Source organism: Somniosus microcephalus, chromosome 2 (assembly GCF_052327205.1).
Source record: "Somniosus microcephalus isolate GS21.2 chromosome 2, FLI_Smic_1.0, whole genome shotgun sequence".
NCBI lineage: Eukaryota > Metazoa > Chordata > Chondrichthyes > Squaliformes > Somniosidae > Somniosus > Somniosus microcephalus.
The window spans coordinates 55,098,555-55,124,004 of NC_140988.1; the positions used below are offsets into that span (position 1 = coordinate 55,098,555).

Sequence of the window (25,450 nt, forward strand, 5' to 3'; positions counted from 1 at the left end):
TTAAATCCTTCAGTCTTTGGCTTTATCAGTCTTGGCACCCAATACTTATTGTATTTGCTCCAAACGTACTTCTCCCATTGGCCAGTTCTTGAACCCACTGTTCACGGGCCTGCCTGTGCTGCTGGGAGTGAGAAAGGTAAGTGTATGGAAAGACAACGTGAGGGATGGAGGTTTGGAAGAATGCCCATTTTCTCACTTAACCCCATGATTCTTTTATTCATGTGTGTGCACCGATAGATGGAGAGGGCTGTGTGTTTATACTCAAGGTGGGCGGGGCACGCGCAAGGGTGTGTGTTCATGAATGTAGAAAGAGTGGAAGGGGTGTGCATTGGGAAAAAGTGAAGGTGCATGTGTATCTGTGATTTGACGGGTGTTGCTATCTGGACGGATTTAAGTCCGTTGCCCTTTTCTAGGTAAAGGCAATGTGCTTTTAAAGTTGTGCAGAATTCTAGTAACATGTCCCATGTTTCTTTTCTTCAGGTGTGTACTCTTGCCACTGTTGGGAATAAAACCACCTTCACAGAATCTTTTCATCATCGTGGACTCTGTCGATGAAGGCTGCAATTATGCTGAAGGAGAGCAAAGGCAAGCAGGCCTGACACGGACTATTGCAGAGCTTCTAGCAAGTCATCACGAGTTCTTCCCACCATGGCTGCTGCTTGTCTGCTCTGCCAGGAAGCAGAGTAAAATGGTGACAAAAATGTTCACAGGTGAGCTTATTTACCCACCCCAACCCTGCTTGTTACATAGACCTCAACTATGCCATTATTGTCCAGTACATATTTTTGTAATATTAGCCTCAAATATGCCATCTGTTCATAATTCCCCAAAGTAGCTTTGTGCTAAGGAGCTGTCACATAGGTTTTCCATTTTCTTTCCCCCGCCCCTCCATCCTGCCATTGTTTTTTCTCTGCTTCTTCCAATCTCCTACCCCTCTGTGTCCTTTCACCTTTTGTCTGGAGGATGGGCCAGTCATGCCTCATGGATATGAATGTTATTGCCAGTGTAGTCCAAGTTCTGAGAGAGCAACACTAAAACAACCTCCTTACATTGTGTTCCCATTTTTACATTTGAAATCTACACGCCAGTTGGATCCGCAGAGGTGCTGGTTCCTACAGCAGATTAGGAGAGCAACAAAAAAGATGGTGGCCAGAACCAGATGGGTCAGATTATTTACACTGGGGGAATGCTGTCAAAGCACTGAGATCCACTTATTGGAAGTTGCCAGCACCAAATAACCAAGTGCCTTTTGGGTGACCCTTCATGGAGATGGTGCACGTGCTTTGAAAGGAAGTAACCAAATTTATCACCCCCAGCCTTTCACTAGCCATGTCTGTCTTCCATTAACACCCTGAAATACTGGGAAATTGGTATGAATAATTGGAATTCAGATTTGGATAATTTAGTTGTGAACCTGACCCTTCACCATTTGTAGCATCTCTTGGATGTTGTCCTGATTATATCTTCATTTCTATTATCCTAATCCATTCTTTAGCAGTTTAATTTTTCTGCCTTTTATAAATTACGTGAAGTTGTACTGAGTCGAATGGGTTAAATTTTTGTTTTTGGCGCTCCCAGAGCTTTGTACGTTAAAAATGCATAGTGGGAATTCAGGCGCATCCCAAATTCAGGGTATACGCTCCTGGCATGCAAGGCTCTGCACCAGGAAACATTTACCTCAATATCTCCTCTAGACCAAGAAAGGCTTACTAGAAAAGAATATTCAGTAGACAAACATACTGAGCCCTAACACTGCTTCTGTTTTGCTGCCAAGACAAAACCAAACTTATTCAGCTCAAAAGACCCTCTGTGCATATGTTTTATTTTCTGCCCTGCACTCAGTGCAATGAGAAACCTCATGGTGCACTTCAGTCTCAGCCTAGGATGTGAAAGGAAATATTTGTCATCAAAAATATTTATACAGGATATCCCAGTGGAGCCCAAGGCTTATTATCAAGTGGGTTCGTGCCTGAAGCTAACAGTATCAACGTGGTGGCACTGTGCTGGAACTGATTGTTAGTATGGTATGAATGGTGATTAGGTGTGCTGTGACATCTGTCTTTTGTTAATTTTGAGTTACAGCAATTAATCCTTAATTCTTGAAAGATGTCCAGTTTGGTCCATCAACAGAGTAAGTGATATACCATGCAGGCTCTGTTGCACTTCAGTCCCTGCTATAGTTTTCATTGCCTTTGAAAGCAGTTGACTCTGGGCCCCAATATTTACTTGGGCGGGTTGCATAAGTGGGGGGCGAGGGTGCGACGAGGAAGGAGTTTTGACAAGGTCCTGCATGCTGTGGAGTTTTAACTCCACAGTACAGTGCATCTTTTTTTTTTAAAACAGGATCCCTGCCTGGAAGCCAGCCTGATTGACAGGCTTGGCTCCCTGTCGGGCAGGGAACGCTCTGAAGTAGACCATAGCCGCAGGAGCAGGTAGAGAGTCTGTTGCTGTGTTAGTGGGAGCATGGGGGTTCAAGATCTTTTGGAAGGGGTGTGGTCATTAATGCCGGGGGAGGTCGGATTACCGATTCTGCGGTGGGGGTCCGATGGCAGGGAGAAGGTAAGTTTGGGGGGCTGAGGGGAAGCACTCCTCCTCCTGGCCCACAGAAAGTGCTATAAAGGCACTCAGCTTTTCCATGAAGCAATCCTCGCCTCCCTTTATCTGCTGGCCAGGGTTAAATCTGGAAGACCATGGTTAAATCTAAGGCACACAGCCTCATTATGGCCAACCCATGTCCTGGGAGCGGGTTGGTTGCCCACCCCCTGTCCCGCCTCCATTAAAACCGGAAGTGGGCAGGTTGGAGATGGGTTGGGGCCAGGTTTGAGATTTAAAATTTTTTTACATCTCACCCGACCCCAACCCACCTGTTTTTGAGGGTTAAAATTACTCCCTAGATGTCTGCATGCTAGTTTATGGCTTAACAGGTAATTTTACAGGCTCACTCTGTTACTGTAATATTTAGAGATTTACTTTTCAAAGCAGGTGGCTCTGCCAAATTTCTTCACTGATAACTGTAACCCACATAGAATTACATAGAAATTTACAACACAGAAACAGGCCATTCGGCCCAACTGGTCTATGCCAGTGTTTATATTCCACACAAGCTTCCTCCCACCTTACTTCACCTCACCCTATCAACATAACATTCTATTCCTTTCACACTCATGTACTTGTCTAGCTTCCCCTAAATGCATCTGTGCTATTCGCCTCAACCACTCCATATGGTAGCATGTTCCACATTCTCACCACTCTGAGTAAAGAAGTTTCCCCTGAATTCCTTATTGGATTTGTTAGATGACTTTCATATATTTATGGCCTCCTGAGTTTTGGACTCTCCCACAAGTGGAAACATGACTTGTGTATCTGTACCTCTAGATTCCTTTGCACCTCTCCACCATTTAGACACTTATTTCCAAGGATTAGGTGGCCTCTTTATTCCTCCTACCAAAATGTACCACCTCACACTTACCTATATTGAAATTAATTTGCCAATTACACGCCCATTCTGCAAGTTTGTTAACGTCTTGTATTTTGTCGCAGTCTTCCTCAGTATTAACTATATCCTCCAGTTTGGTGTTGTCTGCAAATTTTGATACAGTACTTCTGCTTCCCGAGTTTAAATCATTTATGTAAATGAAGAACAACAGTGGTCCCAGCACTAATCCCTGTGGAACACCACTTTCCACCTTCCGCCAGTCTGACCTTTAACTGCTTTCTGTTTTGTAGCCAGCTTGCTATTTGTTCTGCTACTTGTCCTCCGACTTAACATGCGCTGACCTTAGTCACATGTTTCAGAAATGTTGTAGTCTGACTTATTGAATGTATGTGGTTGAAAAACCGAGGCTGAACAATTATATCCAACTGAACAGATAACTACAATGGTTTTCCAAGAAATTGTATGTTCAAACTAAGATTTCTAAAGATAGGCTATTTAACTTTTTTTCATTGTAACCAAATTAACAGTAACATTTCAATCTTTTACAAATTAATACTGTAACTATATAAAAATGGCAGACACTTGCTAGGCTGAGAAGGGCTGGTGCGCTATGAAGTTCTTGGAATGTTCTTGCTGAAGTGACCACATTCTGTCTCTACTCTTACATTTGAGGTGATGTTGCTAATTCTAGCTGTTGGACTCGTAGTCCAGAGAGGTAAAATTTTAAATCCCAGCCTCATTTGACTTACTTGGCACATTTTATTGTTTGGGCAATCAGTAGACAAAGCACTTTGCTGCACTGTGTATCTGAGCCAAGAGGAGGGAATGAGAATGAATCGGCTCTTCAAAAGTGCATTTCCTATTTACCAAACACTAGCCACTTTACGTGTGTTTAGGTCACAGAGCATCCTGATTCCCTGACTGAAGGAGGAAGAGTAATGGCAGGAAATGCAGTGGCGTATTTATACTGATCATGAGTGAATAAGTAATTATGCAACCAAAGATGTAATAACATAAACCTAACCAATACTACCTGTTCCAATTTACTTCGATTTTTTTTTTTAAATGAAGCTTAAAAACACATTAAAAATGTTTGTGCTGAATCAGGTGTCATGTTTTCCAATGATCAATAACGCAAACAATAGAAATTTGTGAGAAAACTAATCTGGGAAATGAGTCTGGCCATGCAGCAACTTTGCTCCTTTTAATGTGAGTAGAATCCTAAGTCTGTGAGAAATTCAAATCGAACGGTCTATTAATATACTAAATCTGAAATGGAGAGCTGGATTTTCTCAATGGGGAACTTTTGGAGGCGGGACTCTCACTTGTCGGGTTTTAGTCCCGCCTCCATCGACTTGTGGCCAACCCACGCTTTTTTCCCTTGATTGACCTTGTTAAGCTCGCCCAGCGGGCTTAGCAGGCCAATTAAGGGAAAGCCGGTTGCAGGTGACGTCAGCGAGTGACATTTCATTTGTCGAGAGCTTTGTGAAGCTGTCAAACACTGATAATCGGTCCTCTAAGTTGAGCCCTTCCACTCAGGCTCACTTAGAGATCTCTCCTGAGCAGAAAGCAGAAGGCTGCAGCTTTTGACAGTTAAGCAGCCATTCTGCTTTCAGTGCCGGTGAGATGAGGGACTCCCGAGACCTGAAGGGTTGAAGCCTGCAGGAAGAAGTAAAGGTAAGTAAAACTTATTAAAACACTTTACACTCACCTCACACACTCACCTCTCCACACTTACACCCATCACTCACTTGCACACTGGACATCTCGACCTCTCCAACCCCCGCAGACCGATGGCCTGCCTCACTGACCCTGGCGAGGTTCAGAGCCATCGGGAAGCCCACACTTCAGGGTTGAAAATAGGGATTCTCCAAAAAACTGCCTGTTAACTACCTGTTAATAGGCAGCTAATTGGCACTAATCCCCTTCCCGCCTCGGGGAGGCAGCTCTCAGCGCGGGTCGGGTACCCGCCTCCTGGGAAGATGGCACGGAGGTGGGTTGGGGCCGGGATGGGTACCCGCCCCCAGATTCTGCCATTGTCCCGGCAGTCTCGCCTCCTTACCTGCCTCCCCAGGGCTGGCAAAATCGCCCCCGAAGTATCTGCAGCCATTATTACTGATACAGATACAGAATGCACATAGAATTTAAGGATTTGGATATGTATGTAGGCTAGAGACCTGTTTCAGGTTGAAAAGAGTCAGTATTACTGATGTGTATACATGGAGCAGGAATTGATTTCCATTAACATTAAACAAACTCTTTTTAATATATGATGTAGTGTATCGGACTGAAATCATTAGTTTATTTGCTGATGTTTGAAGGAAAATGTTGAGGATTTATTTATCCCTGATTGAGGAAATAAGCTGAATTTAAAGCAGGAAAATGAAATTTAGATTGATTTAAGTAGGGAATTTCATGATAATTGTGTACAAAAAGATATTAATTGTATAGACAAATGTTTAGCATTAACTGCAGCTGGGGAACAATGGCATCCAAAGTAAAGTGCTCCATTTCATTTCCATGAGGGATTGGTCAAGCTTCACAGCAATTTTTTTCGGTTAGTATGAACAAAAGCATATTTTACTTTATACTGTTAATCCAATACATTTTCTAAAAAAAAGGCTCCTACTCAGATATTTAAGCTGTTGTATGCTAATTCAAAGCAGTCACTGGTCCAGAGATGCAAAGCCAGCTAATCAGCTTGCTCCCATGACACAAAAGTTACTGAGGCTCTGTTTTAAAAGTATGAATTTTAACTGCTGACAGCTTTAGAAACTGATATTTGAGAATCTACAAGGGGGGGAAAGTGTGTTACAAGACACAGTATCTGAATACATTGGAATATTTCTGTCATACCTGGCAGGAATCCCATCTTGGGAAAGGAGGGGGTGGGGAAGAAAGGGGACATTGCCAAAAATGCGTAGCAACAAATTGCCTGTTTCAGGACAGGAATGCTGATCACTTAAACATCCCACAGTGCTTGCTCGTGATTTGCTGAAATATCCCAAAAGTTCTCAAAGCTGATTTTGAGATAAATAAATTGCGTTTATTATTCGATGTCAGTGGATTTCTTTTGGATACTTTACTCTGTTCTTGTATATTAGCATGTTTGCTCTGCATTCTAATTGCATTGCTAAGTGGATTTTCACATAGCACTGTATTACAGTGATCCGGTTTGTTGTTGCATTTAGGAGCTCGAACATTGAAATGTCAATGCCCTACAATAAGATTTGGTTAGATAGCTGAAATAATTCTCTTCAATTTTCTCCTGTTCATTTCTGAGGGCACTTGCTGGAATACAATTCCACAGACACCACTCGTAGCTTTTCATTGGATATACGGCACAGAAACAGGCCATTCGACCCAACCAGTCCATGCCAGTGTTTATGCTGCACTCGAGCCTCCTCCCCTCTTTCCTCAGCTAACTCTGCCAGCATAACCCTCTATTCCCTTCTCCCTCATATGCTTATCTAGCCTCCCCTTAAATGCATCTATACTATTTGCCTCAACTACTCTCTGTGGTAGCGAGTTCCACATTCTCACCACTCTCTGGGTAAAGAAGTTTATTCTGAATTCCCTATTGGATTTCTTGGTGACTATCTTATATTGATAGCCTCTAGTTATGCTCTTCCCCACAAGTGGAAACACTCTCTTTGTATATACTTCAGCAAAACCTTTCATAATTAGGCCACCCCTCAACCTTTTTTCAAGCAAAAAGAGACCCAGCCTGTTCATTTTTCCTGATGGGTATACCCTCGCATTTCTGGTGGTATCCCTATAAATCTTCACTGCACCCTCTCTGGTGCCTCTATATCCTTTTTATAATATGCGACCAGAATTGTACGCAGTACTCCAAATGTGGTCTAACCAAGGTTCGATACAAGTTTAGCATAACTTCACTACTTTTCAATTCTATCCCTCTAGAAATAAACCCTAGTGCCTGGTTTGCTTTTTTTTATGGCCGTGTTAACCTGTGTCGCTACTTTTAGTGATTTGTGTATTTGTACTCTGAGATCCCTTTGCTCCTCTACCCCACCCAGACTCGCACCCTCCAAGTAATAAGTGACCTCCCTATTCTTCCTACCAAAATGTAATACCTCACATTTATCTGTGTTGAATTTCATTTGCCCATTCTGCAAGTTCATTAATGTCCTGTAATTTGTTGCAGTCCTCCTCAGTATTGACTATCTCCCCCAATTTGGTGTCCTCCGCAAATTTAGAAATTGTGTTTTTGATCCCAAAGTCTAAATCGTTAATATAAATTGTGAACAGCAGTGGTCCTAGCACTGATCCTTGTGGAACACCACTACCCACCTTCTGCCACTGTGAATAGCTACCCTTTACCCCTACTCTTTGCTTTCTGTCTTAAAGCCAGCTAGCTATCCATTCTGCTACTTGTCCCTTGACTGTATTCTCTGACCTTATTCATTAGTCTATTACATGGTACCTTATTGAAGGCCTTTTGAAAATCTAGATAAATTACATCATCTGCATTATAGCTGACCAATGCATCATTCAAATAGCCATTTTCATGTCTTGAGTGAGTGACCATATGAGGCATCACAGCGTAGTCTTTTTGATATCCGCATACATGCATTTTGCTGCACCAGTCACTGAACAGTGATCAGGAGCGAGAACCCTAGTTGCTTTTTTCTTCTCCCTAGCCCAGAACATTGAGGCTAATAGGAGAAGCTCACCATTGCCCTGAATGATCCCTTATATGAAGTCCTACATTGTGCCAAGTGAACGCAATTGGAATTCTTGCAGGATTGTTCCCTGTGGTTTCTCCAGAAACAATGGTCTGCTGGAAAAAGTGAAATGGCAGATTCCCAGTTTTTCCCATTTACTGTGCACAGTTCATCTGGGATTGAATGCACTATAAAGAAAAAAAGAACGAACTTGCATTCCAAAGCACCTTTCGTGACCGTGGCGTGTGCCAAAGCACGTTTGTATTACTTTTAGTATGACCGGCGCTTCTTCTCCAGAACCAAATCACTTTGCAACGTGCTGTTCCCAGCTTCCAGAGGTATGTACATGGCCTCATTTATATTAGGCTGGCACTTCAATGCAGTACTGAGGGAGTGCTGCACTGTCGAGGGTGTCGTCTTTTGGGTGAGACGTTGAACTGAGGCCCTACCTGCCCTCTCAGGTGGACCTAAAAGATCCCATGGCACTATTCGAAGAAGTGTAGATGTGTTTTCCCTGTGTCCTGGCCAACATTAATCCTCAACCAACACCTAAACCAGATGATCTGGTCATTCAATTCATTGCTGTTTGTCGGACTATGCACAAATTGGCTACCACGGTTCCTACATTACAACAGTGATTACACCTCAAAAGTACTTCATTGGTTGTAAAGCCTTTGGGAGGTCCTGAGGTTGTGAAAGGTGCCATAAAATGCAGGTTATTTGTTTCTCATGAAACTCTGCAATATAAATGGAGTCTAAATAGTCTTAACTAATACCATGTTGGTACAGAAGCAGTTTCCTCCTCTTCTTTCCACAGCCCATATTGACACATTTTTATACAATTACAATGTCAGTATTACTGTTCTAGAGGGAAGAAACCTGATTTGGCACGATAGAAATTGACTTCCTATCCTGTGCATCACTTGACAGTATAGTAGCTTATCAGCCTGTTGCACTCATCACTTCACAATTGCATGGCTGGGCTTCAAAAGTTTGGAGATCTGCAATAGCCTGAACAGCTGGTAGTTATTGAACTGATAGCTATTTACAAGAGTTTCTTCAAAAGATGTCACTGACCAAATAGAGCAGCAGCAAGATGGAACTTACAATCTTATTTTACTTTTTATGGTTGGTAACTTAGAAATTGACCATTTCCCAATGAATTAAATGAAAATAAACTGGTCAGTTCCCATCAAAATAGGATGGGCTTTTGAAGGTGGTGTTTTTAACCACAGAATGGGAACCTGAAAAATCAAAGCAGATATAAACAAAAATTAAACTTACATTGGAACTATGAAAAAACAAAAGAATGGATGCCTGGAAGGTGATTATATAGTTATATCTGAGGAATTCAAGTCACAATTCATTAGAGTAGGTCATTTAGTCAGCAGAGCCATGAAGACTGAATTACAGCCTTCTGTACTTTTCAGTGAGAGAAAGTTGAAAACTTTAGAAAAGGTTCACACAACCAATACTGTTTCACAAAAATGGCTGTGGAGAAATGAAAGAGTTAAGTTTTACTGACAGTGTCCAACAGATCCAGGCAACAGTTGGTTATATTTTTTTAAATAAAGGCAATCAGTGCTTAGAAGAGTCACAGGGAGAGTTGAAGATATAGGTTGGTTGTTTTATTGGTAGCGTTGAGAAGATTAATGGTCTAAGAGAATTGGAATACTCACTTTAATAAGAGCTAACCTAAAGGAGCAGGATCATGCAGGAACCAGAACTATAATCTACAGAATATATTATTTGAATATCTAATGCGTGTAAAGTACAGTATGTTGATGTTTTGGTAATGTACCATAATTAAAATTCTGATTAAGATGTAGTAATGTTGAGACAAAAGACCTTTTTTGGGTGAACATATATTGCTCAGTTCGGAGACTCTAGCATGCCTGAAGATGGCAAGAAACTAAAACTTACAAATAATGTAATTTGAAATTGTGTATGTATGTTATACAAAATAAGATTGTTGGCAGTATGCTTTGGAGTGGGGAAGAGAGGTAATTCAGGCAGTGCTACTTGCTCAAGCTATGCTTTCTGCTTGCTACATCACTTGAAACCTTGTTGCTCCCAGATATCCGTATTGTATAAACATGGAGATTTAAATTCCTCACTAGATATGCTGCCTTCTGGTTCTCAAACACTGTAGCACATGCCTGTTATTTGTACCAAATGCTGGAAAGTGTTGTAAGATCAAAGTAACTTCACAAAATATAGATATATTCTCATGCAAAAGGAATACTGGCCCATGGGAAATCAAATTAGCTAAAGACCGAGCCGAGATGGAAGTTTTCATATTTTTCTTTCTGTGCTCATTAGTTTTGAGAGGCTTGATAAATTTGTGAAAAATCTGTTCTGCATGGCACAGTGACATTAGTGTCTCAGTTCTCCGCCACTATTGGTAAGATTCTAATTTAAATGTTATTTTTGAGCTAACTTTTTTTTAATTGGTAAATATTGTATAACCTCAGGATTGTAGTTAATGGAATAGGGTTATAGTGCTATGTAGCTCAGTTGCTTCAGTGAGCCACTTTTGATTTGCTGCTTTTGAAGATGAATGAAATGTGCAGTTTGTGATTTCCTAAAAATATTTTCTCCCCATAATTCTTTATTCATGCTGATTAGGCGTGACGGTAATTGGCGGTTGAGTTCTACTACATATCTATGTAGTGGGAGACAAAAGGAAATGTTAATATGATTCTATCTTCCATAAAATTGGCTAGGTTTTCATTCACCTGTGAATCATTATTCATTCTGGTGAATGGAAGCACAAAATGGCTATGCTTTACTTGTTTTTTGTTCACTTGTGTTAGAAAACTAACCATACTCCAGCTATTGGTGGGAACCTGACTGGGATTTAATTCCAAATTGCAATATCTCATTTCTATTGTGATGTCTACTCTCAGTCTAGGTTAAATTCCAATAACTCCATCTGATTTCTCATTTCTTGAGCATCCTTGCTCAAGAATCAAATTCAATATGGTATTCGTACTCTAATATTAATAAAATTGCTCATTTAAAGCCTCACATTTCTTTTCTCAGCCTACTTGCTGACCTGGATAACTGCTGTATGTTGTTTCCTGCACTGCCACCTTATCACTGATAAAATGGACCCAGTGTTTGCAATCGTCAGTCATTCATTGTTCATTGGTTTGTGCAGGTTCAATGAGCGCACTCCCAACACAAGTATACCCTCCTCACCTCACTTGTCCTGATAAAACAAAGAGCACAGTTCAGAAAAATGATTGGATAAACAAAGTTTAAGCTAACAGGAATGATAATGACATGTATCATTTGAGTAAGGCAGCCTACATAACCATATATCATTTGTATCATCCCCACTACAAAAATTCTATATTTGTCATATTTAAATGAGTTTGAGAAAATTGTATTTTATATGCCATAACTGATTCTATGTACCACCCCTGGTGTGTGCTGCTTACCTCGTGACTTGCATGATGCTTTCCACCAACATGTGATCATATTTTAGCTGAAAGATCAGGATCCAAGACAGCAGTCATTAGGCAGCAAGAGGTGCTTCTCTGACCTTCCCTCCAAACCCTGCTAAGTGGGAGAACACCATAATGCAATTTGTAACATTCCTTCACGATCCCCATATTCCTTGATTCCCTAAAGTCCAAAAATCTATCTAGCTCAGCCTTGAAAATACTCATCGACTGAGCATCCTTTGGGGTAGAGAATTCCAAAGGTTCACAACCCTCTGAGTGAAGAAATTTCTCCTCATCTCGGTCTTAAATGGCCGACCCTTTATCCTGAGACTATGCCCCCTAGTTCTATACTCTCTGGGCAGGAAAAACAACCTCTCCGCATCTACCTTATCAATCACCCTCAGAATCTTATATGTTTCAATGAGATCACCTCTCATTCTTCTAAACTCCAGAGCGTATAGGTTCAATCTCTCCTCAGAGGACAACCCTCTCAACCCAGGGATTAATCTAGTGAACCTAGGGTACTGAAGGAGGTGGCCCTAGAGATAGCGGATGCACTAAGGATGATTTTTCAGAATTCATTAGACTCGGGAACAGTGCCGATGGATTGGAGGGTAGCTAACGTTACCCCACTATTCAAAAAGGGGGGTAGGGAAAAAGCAGGTAATTACAGACCTGTAAGCCTTACATCAGTTGTGGGCAAAATGCTGGAGTCCATCATTAAGGATGAAATAGCGGAGCACTTAGCAAATGGGGACAGGATAGGACAGAGTCAACATGGATTTACAAAGGGTAAATCGTGCTTGACTAATCTATTGGAATTTTTTGAGGGAGTAACTGGTAGAATAGATGGGGGAGAGCCAGTAGATGTGGTGTACCTGGACTTCCAAAAGGCCTTCGATAAGGTCCCACATAAAAGATTAGCATGGAAAATTGAGGCTCATGGGATAAAGGGGAAAGTTTTGGCGTGGATAGGGAACTGGCTGTCAGATAGAAAACAGAGAGTTGGAATAAACGGCTCATTTTCTGAATGGCAGGCAGTAACAAGTGGGGTACCACAGGGATCTGTCCTGGGCCCCCAGCTGTTCACAATTTACATTAATGACCTGGATCAGGGAGTCGGATGCAGCATTTCCAAATTTGCAGACGACACTAAACTAGGAGGGGGGGTGGGCTCAGAGGAAGAGACCAGGAAGCTCCAGAGCGATTTGGACAGACTGGGCGATTGGGCGGATAAATGGCAGATGCACTATAATGTGGACAAGTGCGAAGTTATCCACCTTGGGTGCAGGAACGGGAGGGCAAATTATTATTTAAATGGCAATAGATTGGGAGAGGGGGAAGTACAGAGAGACCTGGGTGTTCTTGTACACCAGTCACTGAAGGCGAGCATGCAGGTGCAACAGGCGGTCAAGAAGGCAAACGGTATGCTGGCCTTCATAGCAAAAGGGTTAGAATACAGGAACAGGGATACCTTGCTGCAGTTGTACAGGGCACTGGTGAGACCACACCTCGAGTACTGTGTACAGTTTTGGTCGCCTCATCTGAGGAAGGATGTTCTTGCCATGGAGGGGGTGCAGCGGCGATTCACCAGGCTGATACCAGGAATGGCGGGAATGACCTATGAGGAGAGACTATGTAGTTTAGGGATGTACACACTGGAGTTTAGAAGATTGAGAGGGGACCTCATAGAAGTGTATAAAATTCTGACAGGTCTAGACAGACTGGATGCAGAAGGAATGTTTCCCTTGGCGGGTGAGAACAGAACTAGAGGACATAATTTAAGGATAAGGGCTAAACCATTTAGGACAGAGATGAGGGGGAATTTCTTCACTCAGAGAGTGGTGAACCTGTGGAACTCATTGCCACAGAGGGCAGTGTACGCCAGCTCATTAAATATATTTAAGAGGGAATTAGATATATTTCTACGGGCAAAAGGGGTTAAGGGTTACGGAGAGAAGGCGGGGACGGGATACTGAATTAAAGGATCAGCCATGATCTCATCGAATGGCGGAGCAGGCACGAAGGGCCGAATGGCCTACTCCTGCTCCTATCTTCTATGTATGTATCTATGTAACCTTCGTTGCACCACTTCTAAGGCAAGCCTGTCCTTCCTCAGATAAGGAGACCAGGACTGTGCACAGTACTCCAGGTGTGGTCTCACCAAAGCCCTGTACAATTGTAGCAAGACTTCCTTACTCTTGTACTCCAACCCCCTTGCCAATTGCTTTCTTAATTGCTTGCTGTACCTGCATGCTAACTTTGTGTTTCCTGTACCAGGATACCTAAATCTCTCTGAACACCAACATTTAATAGTTTCTCACCATTTAAAAAAAATTCTGTTTTTCTGTTCTTCCTACCAAGGTGAATAACCTCACATTTCCCCATATTATACTCCATCTGCCACCTTATTGCCACTCACTTATCCTTTCTATATCCCTTTGCAGACTCTTTGCATCCTCCTCATAGCTTACTTTCACAGCTAGCTTAGTATCGTCAGCAAACTTGGATACATTGCACTCGGTTCCTTCATCTAAGTCGTTAATAAAGGTAGTGAATAGCTGAGGCCCCAACACTGATCCTTGCGGCACCCCACTAGTTACAGCCTGCCAGCCAGAAAATGACCCGTTTATCCCTGCTCTCTGTTTTCCCTCCGTTAGCCAATCCTCTATCCATGCTAATATATTACCCGAAACCCCATGAGCCCTTGGGTAGTTATTGTTGGAGATTTTAAAATGTCAAATTTTACATTTTTACATTTTTTTCTTTTCCTTTGTCTCTTTTTTCTCTCTCTCTCAACCAATCTTTCGTTCCCGCTCTTTATTTCTCTTCCTGTACCTGATTTCACATTGAATTCACCCTCCTTCTCAGTCCTTCCTTCTCGATCCTTAAATTTCATTGGTTAAGGAGCTACACTGTTAGTCTTGTTATTCACCAAGGTCCCAGATGCCTCGTTGCCCTTGCCATGCCATTATCAGCTCACACTTCCAGAAACCTATAGGGCAAAAATCTTTTGAGCTGAAGGGTACAGGAAGAACGCCCTGCTCCAGTAAATTCCTGCCCTATGTCTATAATTCTTTCTGTAGTCTTTACAAAGTCTATACATACTTCCTTTAACTTAAAATACTTATCAAGGTGAAGGGTGTCAGTGCTAACAAATGAAGACTTTTCTTATTTTTGTGCCCGGTATCTGCAACGATTCCCAAACCAGTCAGATGCATTTGTTGCACTCCAAAGTGTGGCACTTATTACAGATCCAATGAAAGCTAGTTATTTGATGAAGGATTCTAATGACCGGAGTCAAAAAATTTACAAAAAGATGCAATTGTCTTCTGAATGACTTATTTAGACCACTTTCCCACAGTGGAGTACTTAACCTGGTTTGTCCTTCCAAGGCCATTGCTTAACAGCTAACGATCAAAACCATGCAGTAGACTACTTGCGGACACCATTAAGTGAGATCTGCTAGTTTGTTTTTAAATAGGCATTGTTGTAATTGTGGGAAGTGAATACCTGCAGGTCAATTTCATTTCAGTGACATTAAAATGATGCAGTGGGAATTTTACCTGTGATGATGATGTTTTGGTGTGAATTGTCATCACATAGTATTGTCTGGCAAATAGAAAAGGTTTTGCACTTTTCAATAATGGTAGTACTCCTTCAGGCAGAGCTATAGGCCTAGAAATTCGGTGGGCTGCGCCACCAGTTAGCGCCTAAAGAGGGCACTCAGTGGCTTTAGCGCCACTAGCCACGCCTCCCGCGATATTTAGCGGGGCGCTAATGGCAGCGTTAGCCTGTAGCGCTGCGCCGCCACCGATAACGTCATCGGTGTGTGTAGCGCCCCGCTCCCACCCCGATTGCGATATTTGGTCACCCCCCCCCCCCCCCGGTAGCGCCGGTCACAAATCGCGACCAGTTCACAGGGCCTACCTGTGGCGGCGGAGGTGCGGGGCGGCCATTTTTTTCGGTGGCTGGCTGCCTGCCCGCACCGCCGTCCCCGGCCTCCTAATCCCCCCCCCCCCCCCCCCCCCCCCAAGGCAGTGCCGGCTGTGTCCCGAGAGCCCGGCACTTCTCCTCGGTGCCGGGCTCTTTTGCCGGCACTCGCGATCGGTCATCGCGCTGGTGCAGGCCCCGCCCCCTTAAGGGGAGGAAGGCCTGCAGTACCGCAGCGCGCCATGCCGCAGCATGTGGCGCTGCGGCATGTGACGCTGCGGCACATTGCGCTGCGATATTCAGTTTCAGCACCCCGCGTCCCTCTTGGGGCGCTCCAACTGAATTTCCGGCGGGCGCAAGCGGCTCCGTTCGCAGCGTTAATTCCAGCGCCCAGGCGAGCTTGGCGCCCCAAACGGGGTGCCACTGAATTTCTAGGCCATAATGTTTTTTCTACTTCTCTAAAATCTCCAAATGCAGTGTCATCAAATAATAGTCGGGAACATAAAATTACAAAAACACATTGATAGATTGAGTGGGTGGGTAAACTGTGGAAGATGGATTTCAATGCAAGTGTGCAGTCATCCATTCTGAACCAAAAAAGGATAGATCTGAGTATTATTTATATGGTGAAAATCTAGCAACAGTGGATTTAGGGGTCCATGTACACATCTCTAAAATGTAGTAATCAGGTACAAAATATAATCTAATGGCCTTTATAACTAGAGGGCTAGTATATAAATGGGAGGAAGTTTTGCTACAGTTATACAAAGCCCTGAATAGACCACACCTGGAATACTGTACACCGTTCTGGGCAGCGCATCTTAGAAAGGATATATTGGCCTTGGAAAGAGTGCAGCCCAGATTCTCCAGAATGTTATGAGGGCTCCAAAGGTGAGATTATGAGGAGAGATTACATGAACTAGGCTTGTATTCCCTGGAATATAGAAGGTGATTTCATTGCAGTTTTTAGGATTTTGAAGAGAGCATCCTGACAAACTGTATCACAGTATGGTATGGCAGCTGTAGCTACTATGACCGGAAAGCCCTGCAGCGGGTAGTCAAAACTGCCCAACGCATTACTGGCACCCGGCTACCGACCATAGAGCACATATACCAGAAACGCTGTCTACGGAGGTCACGGTCACGGCGCAAGGCCTGCTTTTAACAAGGTAAGTGGTGAATTAATTAAAATTAAAACATTTTTTCCACAGGTTTATTATTTTTAAATACTTTAAAGAAAGGTAAGTTTATTTTTAGCCCCGTTAGAAAATGTTAGAACATTTTTTCAAAAATTTAAATTATTGTTAAAATAGTTATTTTATGTAATTTATATTTATTTTAAAAATGTGATTTAAAAATAAATGTATTTGAAGTTTTAGTGATGTTTTGGAGCTTATAGTATTTATAGTTTTGACAGCTGTTGTCAATTTTATGAATGGGCATTTCCCTGCTACCATTGGCTCTCCATGGCCCACGTGATCCCAGGGGACACATCAAACTAACTGCGCCCCTGGGATACGCAAGCACTGCGCGCCGGCAGTTGGAGGAGGTCCAGGATCGGAATCCCACACGGGCCCACAGCTCAACGGCCGGCGCACTAGGTAAGTGCAGGTCGGAGGCTTGCACCCGCTGGAAACCGCCGACCTGAATTTCTGGGCCAATAATTTTAAATCTGCAATTGCTATATTTTTGCTAGCTAATTGTATAAAGGGATATGGAGCCAAGGCAGGTGGATGGAGTTGGGATACAGATCAGCTATGAACTCATTGAATGGTGGAACAGGCTCGAGGGGCTGAATGGCCTACTCCTGTTCCTATGTTCCTGTGTTCCTAATACCAATATTTTCAAACTACTGAAGATTTACTATCTAGGTTTTACTGTTGCACATGGTCCCTTAATAACTAGTAAATACTTCATTATAGTACAAGTGAATTGTTCAAGAAAGTAAGCAATACTTGGGTGAAGAAGCAGAAGAATGCACTGGGGGAAAAGGTTGGAAAATAACCATCCTATTAGGTGTTGGCAAGGGGTCCACCAGCTTTGTAATGCTAACTGATTGGATAGGATTCCAAAGTAAGGGAGAGACAGAATTAGTCTGAAGTATTTTACTGACACTGGTCCCTTGATCCAGTGCCTTAATTCATGGAGATTAACTACTTGACATAATTTGTTTTTTCTTTCTCTATTTTCTTCTTTTTCCATTTTCTTTATTTCTTTCTCTCTTTGTCTCTTTCTTTCCTCACTTTTTTCTTTTTCTTTGATTCTCTCTGTCTTTCCTTGATGTACCTTCCCTTGGTATTCTGTCCCTTAACTTAGATAAATGTTAATAGATAAATTAATAATTGGCAGGGAGAGTCCTGTGTTGTACTGCATTGTACCTTGGACTAAATGGCAAGTAGAGCAGTTTGCTTTCAGCATATAACATCCATCTCCCAGGCCTGGCAATTATTATGAATTTGAACACTGGTTGTCTCCGGGGCTCATGTTTACAAGACTAGTTTTGCATGTGTTCTTTCTAGACATCTGCCAGAAACTGGCTTCTATAAACTAAACTAGAGGGACTAAAACTTGGATGACTATTAGCAGACATGTGACAATCTGCACTGTACCTGCACCCAATTTGCAATGGACTCCATTTCATAATGTCGTCTTGTGCTGCAAATGTATGGGAATGTCCCAATTCAGAAAAAGAAAGTATAGTAATATACAAAATATTGCTCCGTGGCAAGCCAGTGAATACAGATTTATCTCAAGTAAGTGTGACAGATTAGTTCAAATAATTTTTGCATAGATTCGGTTCAGGTATGTAATTAAATTCTTAATCAGTGGTTTATCATTGAACATTTGTTTATATCATGAACCTCTCCCTCCACAGATTACTTGTAGTGGATTGTTATAAATGTGAAGTCTCCCTTTAATGCCTCCTATGTCTTTAGATGAAGTGGCTTTCATTTTTGTTGCGAAGATTTGGTCTGCCTGCTTGAAAGCCTGTCATCTTGAAATCCCACTTGCAAGAATTAAATTAAAATAGCCTCAGCTTCAATAAACATATATTGTAACAACTTTTAGAGCTGGTTTACATTCCTAGCTCTCTGACCTTTTGGGAATATAAACATTAACAAGAATGTAAATAAATTGAATCATTGCTGACATTTAGTCTTCATATTAACAATAGGTCAGAGCCACCCACTCCCCACTTCGGTTCCTTCCAAAATTGATGGAATCACAGAAACAGAATTTAGGGTAGAACTCAGACAAATAATTAGTATATATGCTTAGAGCAATAACTCTGACTGTTCTGGGCATCAAATGGAATAGGAAGTTAGTTTAAGTCCCTACCAATGAATAAATTCTTGAAATCATTGAGTAACAGTAAAGCTTACCCCCTGCTATACTCCTGTGGGGTCTGTATAAAATGTCATTTTAAACAGCCCTGCATGCATAGAAAAAGACACCTACCCTACTCATTGTAGCACTTCACAGCTGAACCAGTCTACCCATTCTTCACTTCCCCATTTTTCCTTTCCATTCCATGAAATACTGACCAGGGTAGTTGTGTTCCCATTGTTAGTTTTACACTGCTATATGTTGTGGGTTGATTTGGCATATGGATATATATTGGCCAAGTGCTTCACCTTGCCTAAGCATGCAACTCCTGAGAAAGAGAATTCTCCTCTCTCGGAAGGTCCAGTGACGTGGGATTTTCACCTGTCCCTCTGGAACTACCCAAACTTTGACCCATTTTTCTGGGTTAGAGTTCACTGGTGAGGCTCCCGGAGCAATTTCTGTTGTCACAAGAGAGCACACCATTGCAAGGGTGGAAAATCCCAGTAGGGATGCTGCTGCAGCTCCAAAAAAGGTTGCAAGGGACATTAAAAGGGCAGAAGCACCGCAAAGATGTCAGTAAGCCAGAGACTGAGTCCTTTAGCAGGTCAAGGTCTCCCTTGACCTTCCCTTTGTTCTTTCCTCCCCCCCCCCCCCCTCCCTGCCCCTGCTTAAAAATCTCTCTCCCCTAACATTTTCCAGTTCTGACGAAGGGTTCGACCTGAAACATTGACTCTGTTTCTCTCCTCAATGCTGCCTGACCTGCTGAGTGTTTCCAGCACTTTCTATTGTTATTCCTTTAGCAGGTAAGTGCTTGGCCTGACTTGAAGGGTGAGGAACCTGCAACAAGGCCTCTCTCCATTAGCAAAACTGGGGGGTGGGGGCTTTTACCACCACTTCCCTAGACCTACCATCAATTTCCACATGGCAGCTTTGGGAAGCAGCAGTAAGGTGGGTGATATGAGGGAAATCCTCTGGGGACCTGGGCCCTTCCTCTCCCCTCATTGCAATTTGCATGTGGCAGGTGGGGAAGGAGTGGCCAGTGGTGGGAGAGAAAAATCTCAGTTGGAGCAGGGAAGTGACGGTATGCCTCATCGCCCAATTTTTTCTTCATTCTCTACCATGATCTTGCCTGATTTTGGCAAGATTGGAGAGGAGAATTTCCCCCCTCCCCCAAGACATCCAGCTTTACTTGGTATTGTCCTAATGCAATACCTACTGTATGTCATTAGAGGCTGCCAGAGCACTTGTGTCGCTCAAAAGCAGCTGCTAATGGTGACAACTAGATGTGCCAACAAGGCTAAATGTAAAAGGCTATTTAATTGTCCACTGGGAAGATCTATAAGGCCTGCATAAGTGATAAACTAAGTGGTTAAAGTTTTCAATGCAATGTTTCTATTGGCAAGCTAGATAGCTGCATTCAAAATTAGTTAGCCAATAGAATGCAAAAGGTTTTGGATTTTATTTTTGAAACATGAAATCAGGCTGAAAAACTAAAAAAAAATGAATGGCACTTGTTCGGGATAAAAATCAAGAGAAAAATTCAGCCTTTCAGCAGGATTGGCACTCCTGACTCTTTCCTCATGATTGGTGCTGATGTGGCTTGGGACATTTTGCTGATGGGAGATCGAGTAATTTAAAAAAAAATATTTTAAACCAGGAATCGCAAAAAAGGTAAAATACAGGATATATAATGTAATTTTTAAATACTGCTGTGACAGATAGCAACATAAAATGATTAAACACAGATTGTGATTAATTATTCAATTAATTTTTTTTTACACTAATCTCAAACTTTTGAAAAGCACTTAACAGATACAGAATCCACAATAGATTGAAGAAGGAATTCCTACTGCTACAGTTTGGAAGCAAAAAAAGTGAATCCTAGTTGATTGATTGACATCTTTACTGCACACCTTCATGCTGAAGGATCACTAATGTGTCCAGCTATTTTCTGGGATATCTGAGTATTATACCAGTGCTAGAGGTCTTCCAAAATGCAAAGCCTGGAACAATGTAGCTACTGACTGAGCTGGATACTTCCTTAGGACACTAGTATTGATGTGTGTTGTAGATATTGAACTTTTTTGACAATTGACATATGACCATGGACACCACATGACATAACTTGGCCTTCAGCCCTCGATGTCCTACTCAGTCAAATGCTGCTTTGATAGGAGTCCAATATTGCATCTCTAAATATCCCATATATACACTTTGATGCACAGCTCCCCTGTAAGCAAGTTGGCAAGACTAATTCTAGTGGTCACATTGGCTTTTTTGGCACTGTTTGGGTAGCCTATTGCCAAGAATTTCATTCATTCAAGACGGGTTGAAAATGGTCTTTGCTAGGAACGCAAAATGGGCTCATAACGAATCGACAGCCAGTTTTACACCGTGTCCAATTTTCTTTGTGGTGCAAGACCAATTTCACCCCCCCCCCCCCAATCCTAGGTACCTTTTTGTGTTTCCTTACTCATTACAATATTTATTATTGTTACCATAAGACTTCATTCTGTTTGTGATTTTTTTTAGGAACTTGAATTATGTAAGTGTCCTTATGAAAAATACATTCATGTGAAAAACTTTTTTCTAGAAATAGCTCATCACAGGAGGTTTGCCCTCTTGATTGGACTTGCCATCTTGGCATTTCTGTAGATTGAATGGATAAATATGAAGTTCTGTCATTGAGCTTCAACTACTTGCACCTTTACATCTCTTAAATGCAGAGCGAAGGAGTGAAGTAAAGAAAGGAAATTGGTGCAGTTTGATGGCTTATATTTCTTTGCTCAAGCCTTGAAAACTCATCTGGAATGGACGACTAGTCATCTCTTTAGTTATTTTTCCTTTAAGTCACAGGGGTATATTTGTCACACAAACACTCAAGAATAAGGTCACTGTAGGTCTTAATCCTGAAGTATTGAATGCTCAGTGTTTTCTCTCAAAGGTGCTTTCTATTTTAACACTGCTAGGGTTTTCCATTAATCGTAGATTTTACTATATAATTCGCTGTACTTTACTTTTCCCCAAAGAGGATGATAATTATTCACCTTTTGAAGCTGTGCATAAAAACAATTCTCAGCCCCAGTGTTACACAGAAAGTCACAGAAAGCATTAGCCACTGCTTTAGTTTCCTGTATGGTCTGAACAAGCAGTTGGATTGTGGCCTGGAAATGCTTTAAAGCCTTTTGACTGACCTTAACACCAGTGAAGCAGACCAAACATTATGCCTGTGAGTCAACTGTAGTTGTAGCAGAACAGGAGCTAATAGCATCATGAAATGGGTGAGAAAAGCACCATCCCCTCCATGCACCATTTTTAATTAGATGTACAAAGCAGATAGTAACTGCCTACACTGACAAGCCTGAAGTCCGATAGATAGTAATGAAATAGGGAGGCTTATCCTATGCTGCCTGTGGGTTGCATATGAATTGGTCATTGTCAAGCATTTGGTTTTGCTACATGCACCTTGCTGAAGACTGTTCCACTTTAAGCTCTGCTCAGAGAGGGACAATTACTGAAATCTGACAGTTTATTTATAGGACAGCATTACACCCACCACTTCTTTCTCCTCCAAACATCATTTAGCTGCTAAGAGAAGTAATTGTTTAAATCGCTGCTTGGCTGATATGGAATTGGAAAGTGAGTGACTGTTTGGGATGGACATTCAAGAAAGAAAAGGAAGGCTGTTCCCATCTCGATGTCCAGTCTCTCGGGAAGTGATTTTAAACAAGGGTTTTTCCTACAAGGTAGATTGTTTTAAAAGCTTTTCTTTGGAAGGCCTAACAATCTATTTTGGGAACAGTAATCTTTTTTTAAAATCTTCAATATTCTTGAAAGGACTCCAGAATAATTCAATACCAAATTAACACCTGGGACTCGTGTAACCTCTTGTACGTAAGCTATTTCATCTGTTCCGTTTGTCGCATAGTAGAGACACATACACACAATGGCCATTGTAGTAGTGAGTCCATACAGACCTTGTATTTTTTTTAAATCACAACTGTTAGGAGACCGAGGGGATGTTGGAAGTGGCATTACATTAATTTTACTCTTGAGCTTTGAGAAGCTGTACACTCAGAGTCACTCAGTGAAATGGGATACCTTTGGTTGATTACAATCCAGTCTTCAAATCAGAGCCATGCTATTGCTGCAAAGCTGTTTCCTTCATTGAGCAATGAAACCATTTTTGAGTCTGTTTCACCCATGAAGAAATTAACAATCTGGAGCAGTTTATTGCAGTGTTTTAGTTGTCAGGTTGCCAGATCTCTCAAACCCATTGTGAATTGTCTATTTGCTAGAAAAAGAGGGGAAGAAAAATGAAAATGTCAAGAATGTACTGACCTCTGCCAGAACACATGGATTAGATGGGCCATCCCAGCAGAGGTCAGATATTGGAACTCTGCATGCTGTGACTGACGATAGTTCCTAGTCTATACATCCAGTTTTGGTTCCACCCGTGATACAACTGCACAGGGTTGGGGGACAGTTTTATGCTGAAGACTATAAATCAGCTTTGTGACATGCAGTGACAGAATGGATTCACAGCAATCTACCCCCTTACAATTGTCTACAGAAGGAATAGCAATGAATTTTGTCAAATTCAAACAAAGTACAACGCTGATACTCAGATTTTATTGAGGTTTGTCCACAACTTATTAATACAGTATCCCCTTTTGTTTAAAAAGTTAAGAGTTTTATTTTTAATCCATTTATTTGTGGATATTTTTGATAACTTCACACATTTTATCTTAATGGCAAAAATCTTGAATTGATACAATCCTTAGCGCTAATTGTATCTGCAATTTTAATCTGTTCCAGAGCTACACTGGCGTTATTCACGGGAGTACAATTAAACTGCTTGCTTGATTGGGAGCATCATGCACTTATTTCACTCAATGAGAATCATGAGTGTGGTTAATGTGGTAAATTGGAACTGCCTCACTAATTTTAAGATTATGCCCCCTTGTTCTGGATTCCCCCACCAGAGGAAATAGCTTCTCTGCATCTACCTTATCAAATCCTTTTATCATTTCAATTAGATCATCCTCAACCTTCTAAACTCAAGGGAATACAAGACAAACTTATGCAACCTGTCTTCATAATTTAACACTTTAAGCCTTGGTACCATTTTAATGAATTTGCATGGCACCTCCTCCAAGGCCAATATATCCTTCCTGAGGTGACTGAACACAGGACTTCAGATGGGGTCTGACCACTGCTCTGTACACCTGAAGCATAACTTCCTCCCCTTTGTATTCCAGCCCGCTTGAATAGAAAGGCCAATATTCCATTAGCCTTTTTAGTACTTTTTGTACCTGTGCCTGAACACTTGGGTGGGGGAGAAACATAGAAACATAGAAGATAGGAGCAGGAGTAGGCCATATGGCCCCTCGAGCCTGCTCCACCATTCAATGAGATCATGGCTGATCATCCAAATTCAGTACCCTGTCCCTGCCTTCTCCCCATATCCCTTGATCCCTTTAGCCTTAAGAAATATATCGAACTCCTTCTTGAATATATTTAATGAATTGGCCTCAACTGCCTTCTGTGGTAGAGAATTCCACAGGTTCACCACTCTCTGGGTGAAGAAATTCCTCCTCATCTCTGTCCTAAATGACTTACCCCTTATCTTTAGTCTGTGACCCCTGGTTCTGGACTCCCCCGCCATCGGGAACATCCTTCCTGCATCTAGTCTGTCGAGTCCTGTTAGAATTTTATAAGTTTCAATGATTTGGTTGCTTGGCGCCTCTGGGCGGCACTAACGGGGCGCTAGGAAGTTAGCGCCCGAGCGCGGCGGCGTTAGCGCCACTCGCAAAATTGACCAGACATTTTGCAACAACGTTAAACACTACCGCCACGATCTCCTGCGCCTGCAGATCGTGAAGTCAGTCGAGCGTGCAACGCCCTGGACCGGATATTGAGTCACGCTTCTGCCTGCCTAGTAACAACAGGTAGAGGGGAACGTTTTGCACTCGGGAAGGGGCTGGGGGAGCACTATTTAAAGGCGGCCGCTTCCTGCCTTGTCTGCAAAATTTTTGCACCACACATGCTGAGAGGGAGAGAGAAGTCTGGAGAGATTCAACGCTGTGTGAAGGAGTTTTGGGTCCTGAGCAGCATTTTGCAGGTTCATTTTTATTTGATCTTCATGCCAGCTTAGAAGAGACTATGGGGGCTGCAGTGAATGGGGGCGTCGTCCTGCACCTGCAGAATCAGAGGCAGCAGAAGTGCAGAGTGAGAGTGGCAAACATAGCCAGAGGGAGGAGGGCCAACAGGCCTCTGCACAGGAGACCTTGCCCTCCGAGGGTATTCAGGGAGCAATTCTCGTACCTTCATTTGTCTGAGGAGCAGTGTTTGTGCAGGCTGCGCTCTACCACATGCTGCAACCAGATCTGCAGCCTCAACTGTCGGTGACAGTGGCTCTGAATTTTTATGACAGCGGCTCCTTTCAAGCTTCTATGGGGACATCGCCAATATCTCCCAGTTCGCTGTACATTGTTGTATCCGGGAGATCACAAATGTTCTGTATAAAAGGAGACGCCAGTACATCTCATTCCCCATGACCCAGGCCAAACAGCATGAATGCGCATGTGACTTTGCTAGGATAGCGGGCTTCC

At 42.3% G+C, this 25,450-nt stretch overlaps 1 protein-coding gene across 1 annotated transcript in view; it reads left to right on the plus strand.

Moving 5' to 3' along the window:
- Window positions 1–25,450, plus strand: part of ankrd50 (ankyrin repeat domain 50) — a 170,309-nt gene that overhangs the window by 79,808 nt on the left and 65,051 nt on the right. Inside the window, exon 2 of the mRNA XM_086009535.1 lies at window positions 481–710. Coding sequence (XP_085865661.1) covers window positions 481–710 — 230 coding nt within the window. The remainder of the gene's footprint in view (window positions 1–480; window positions 711–25,450) is intronic.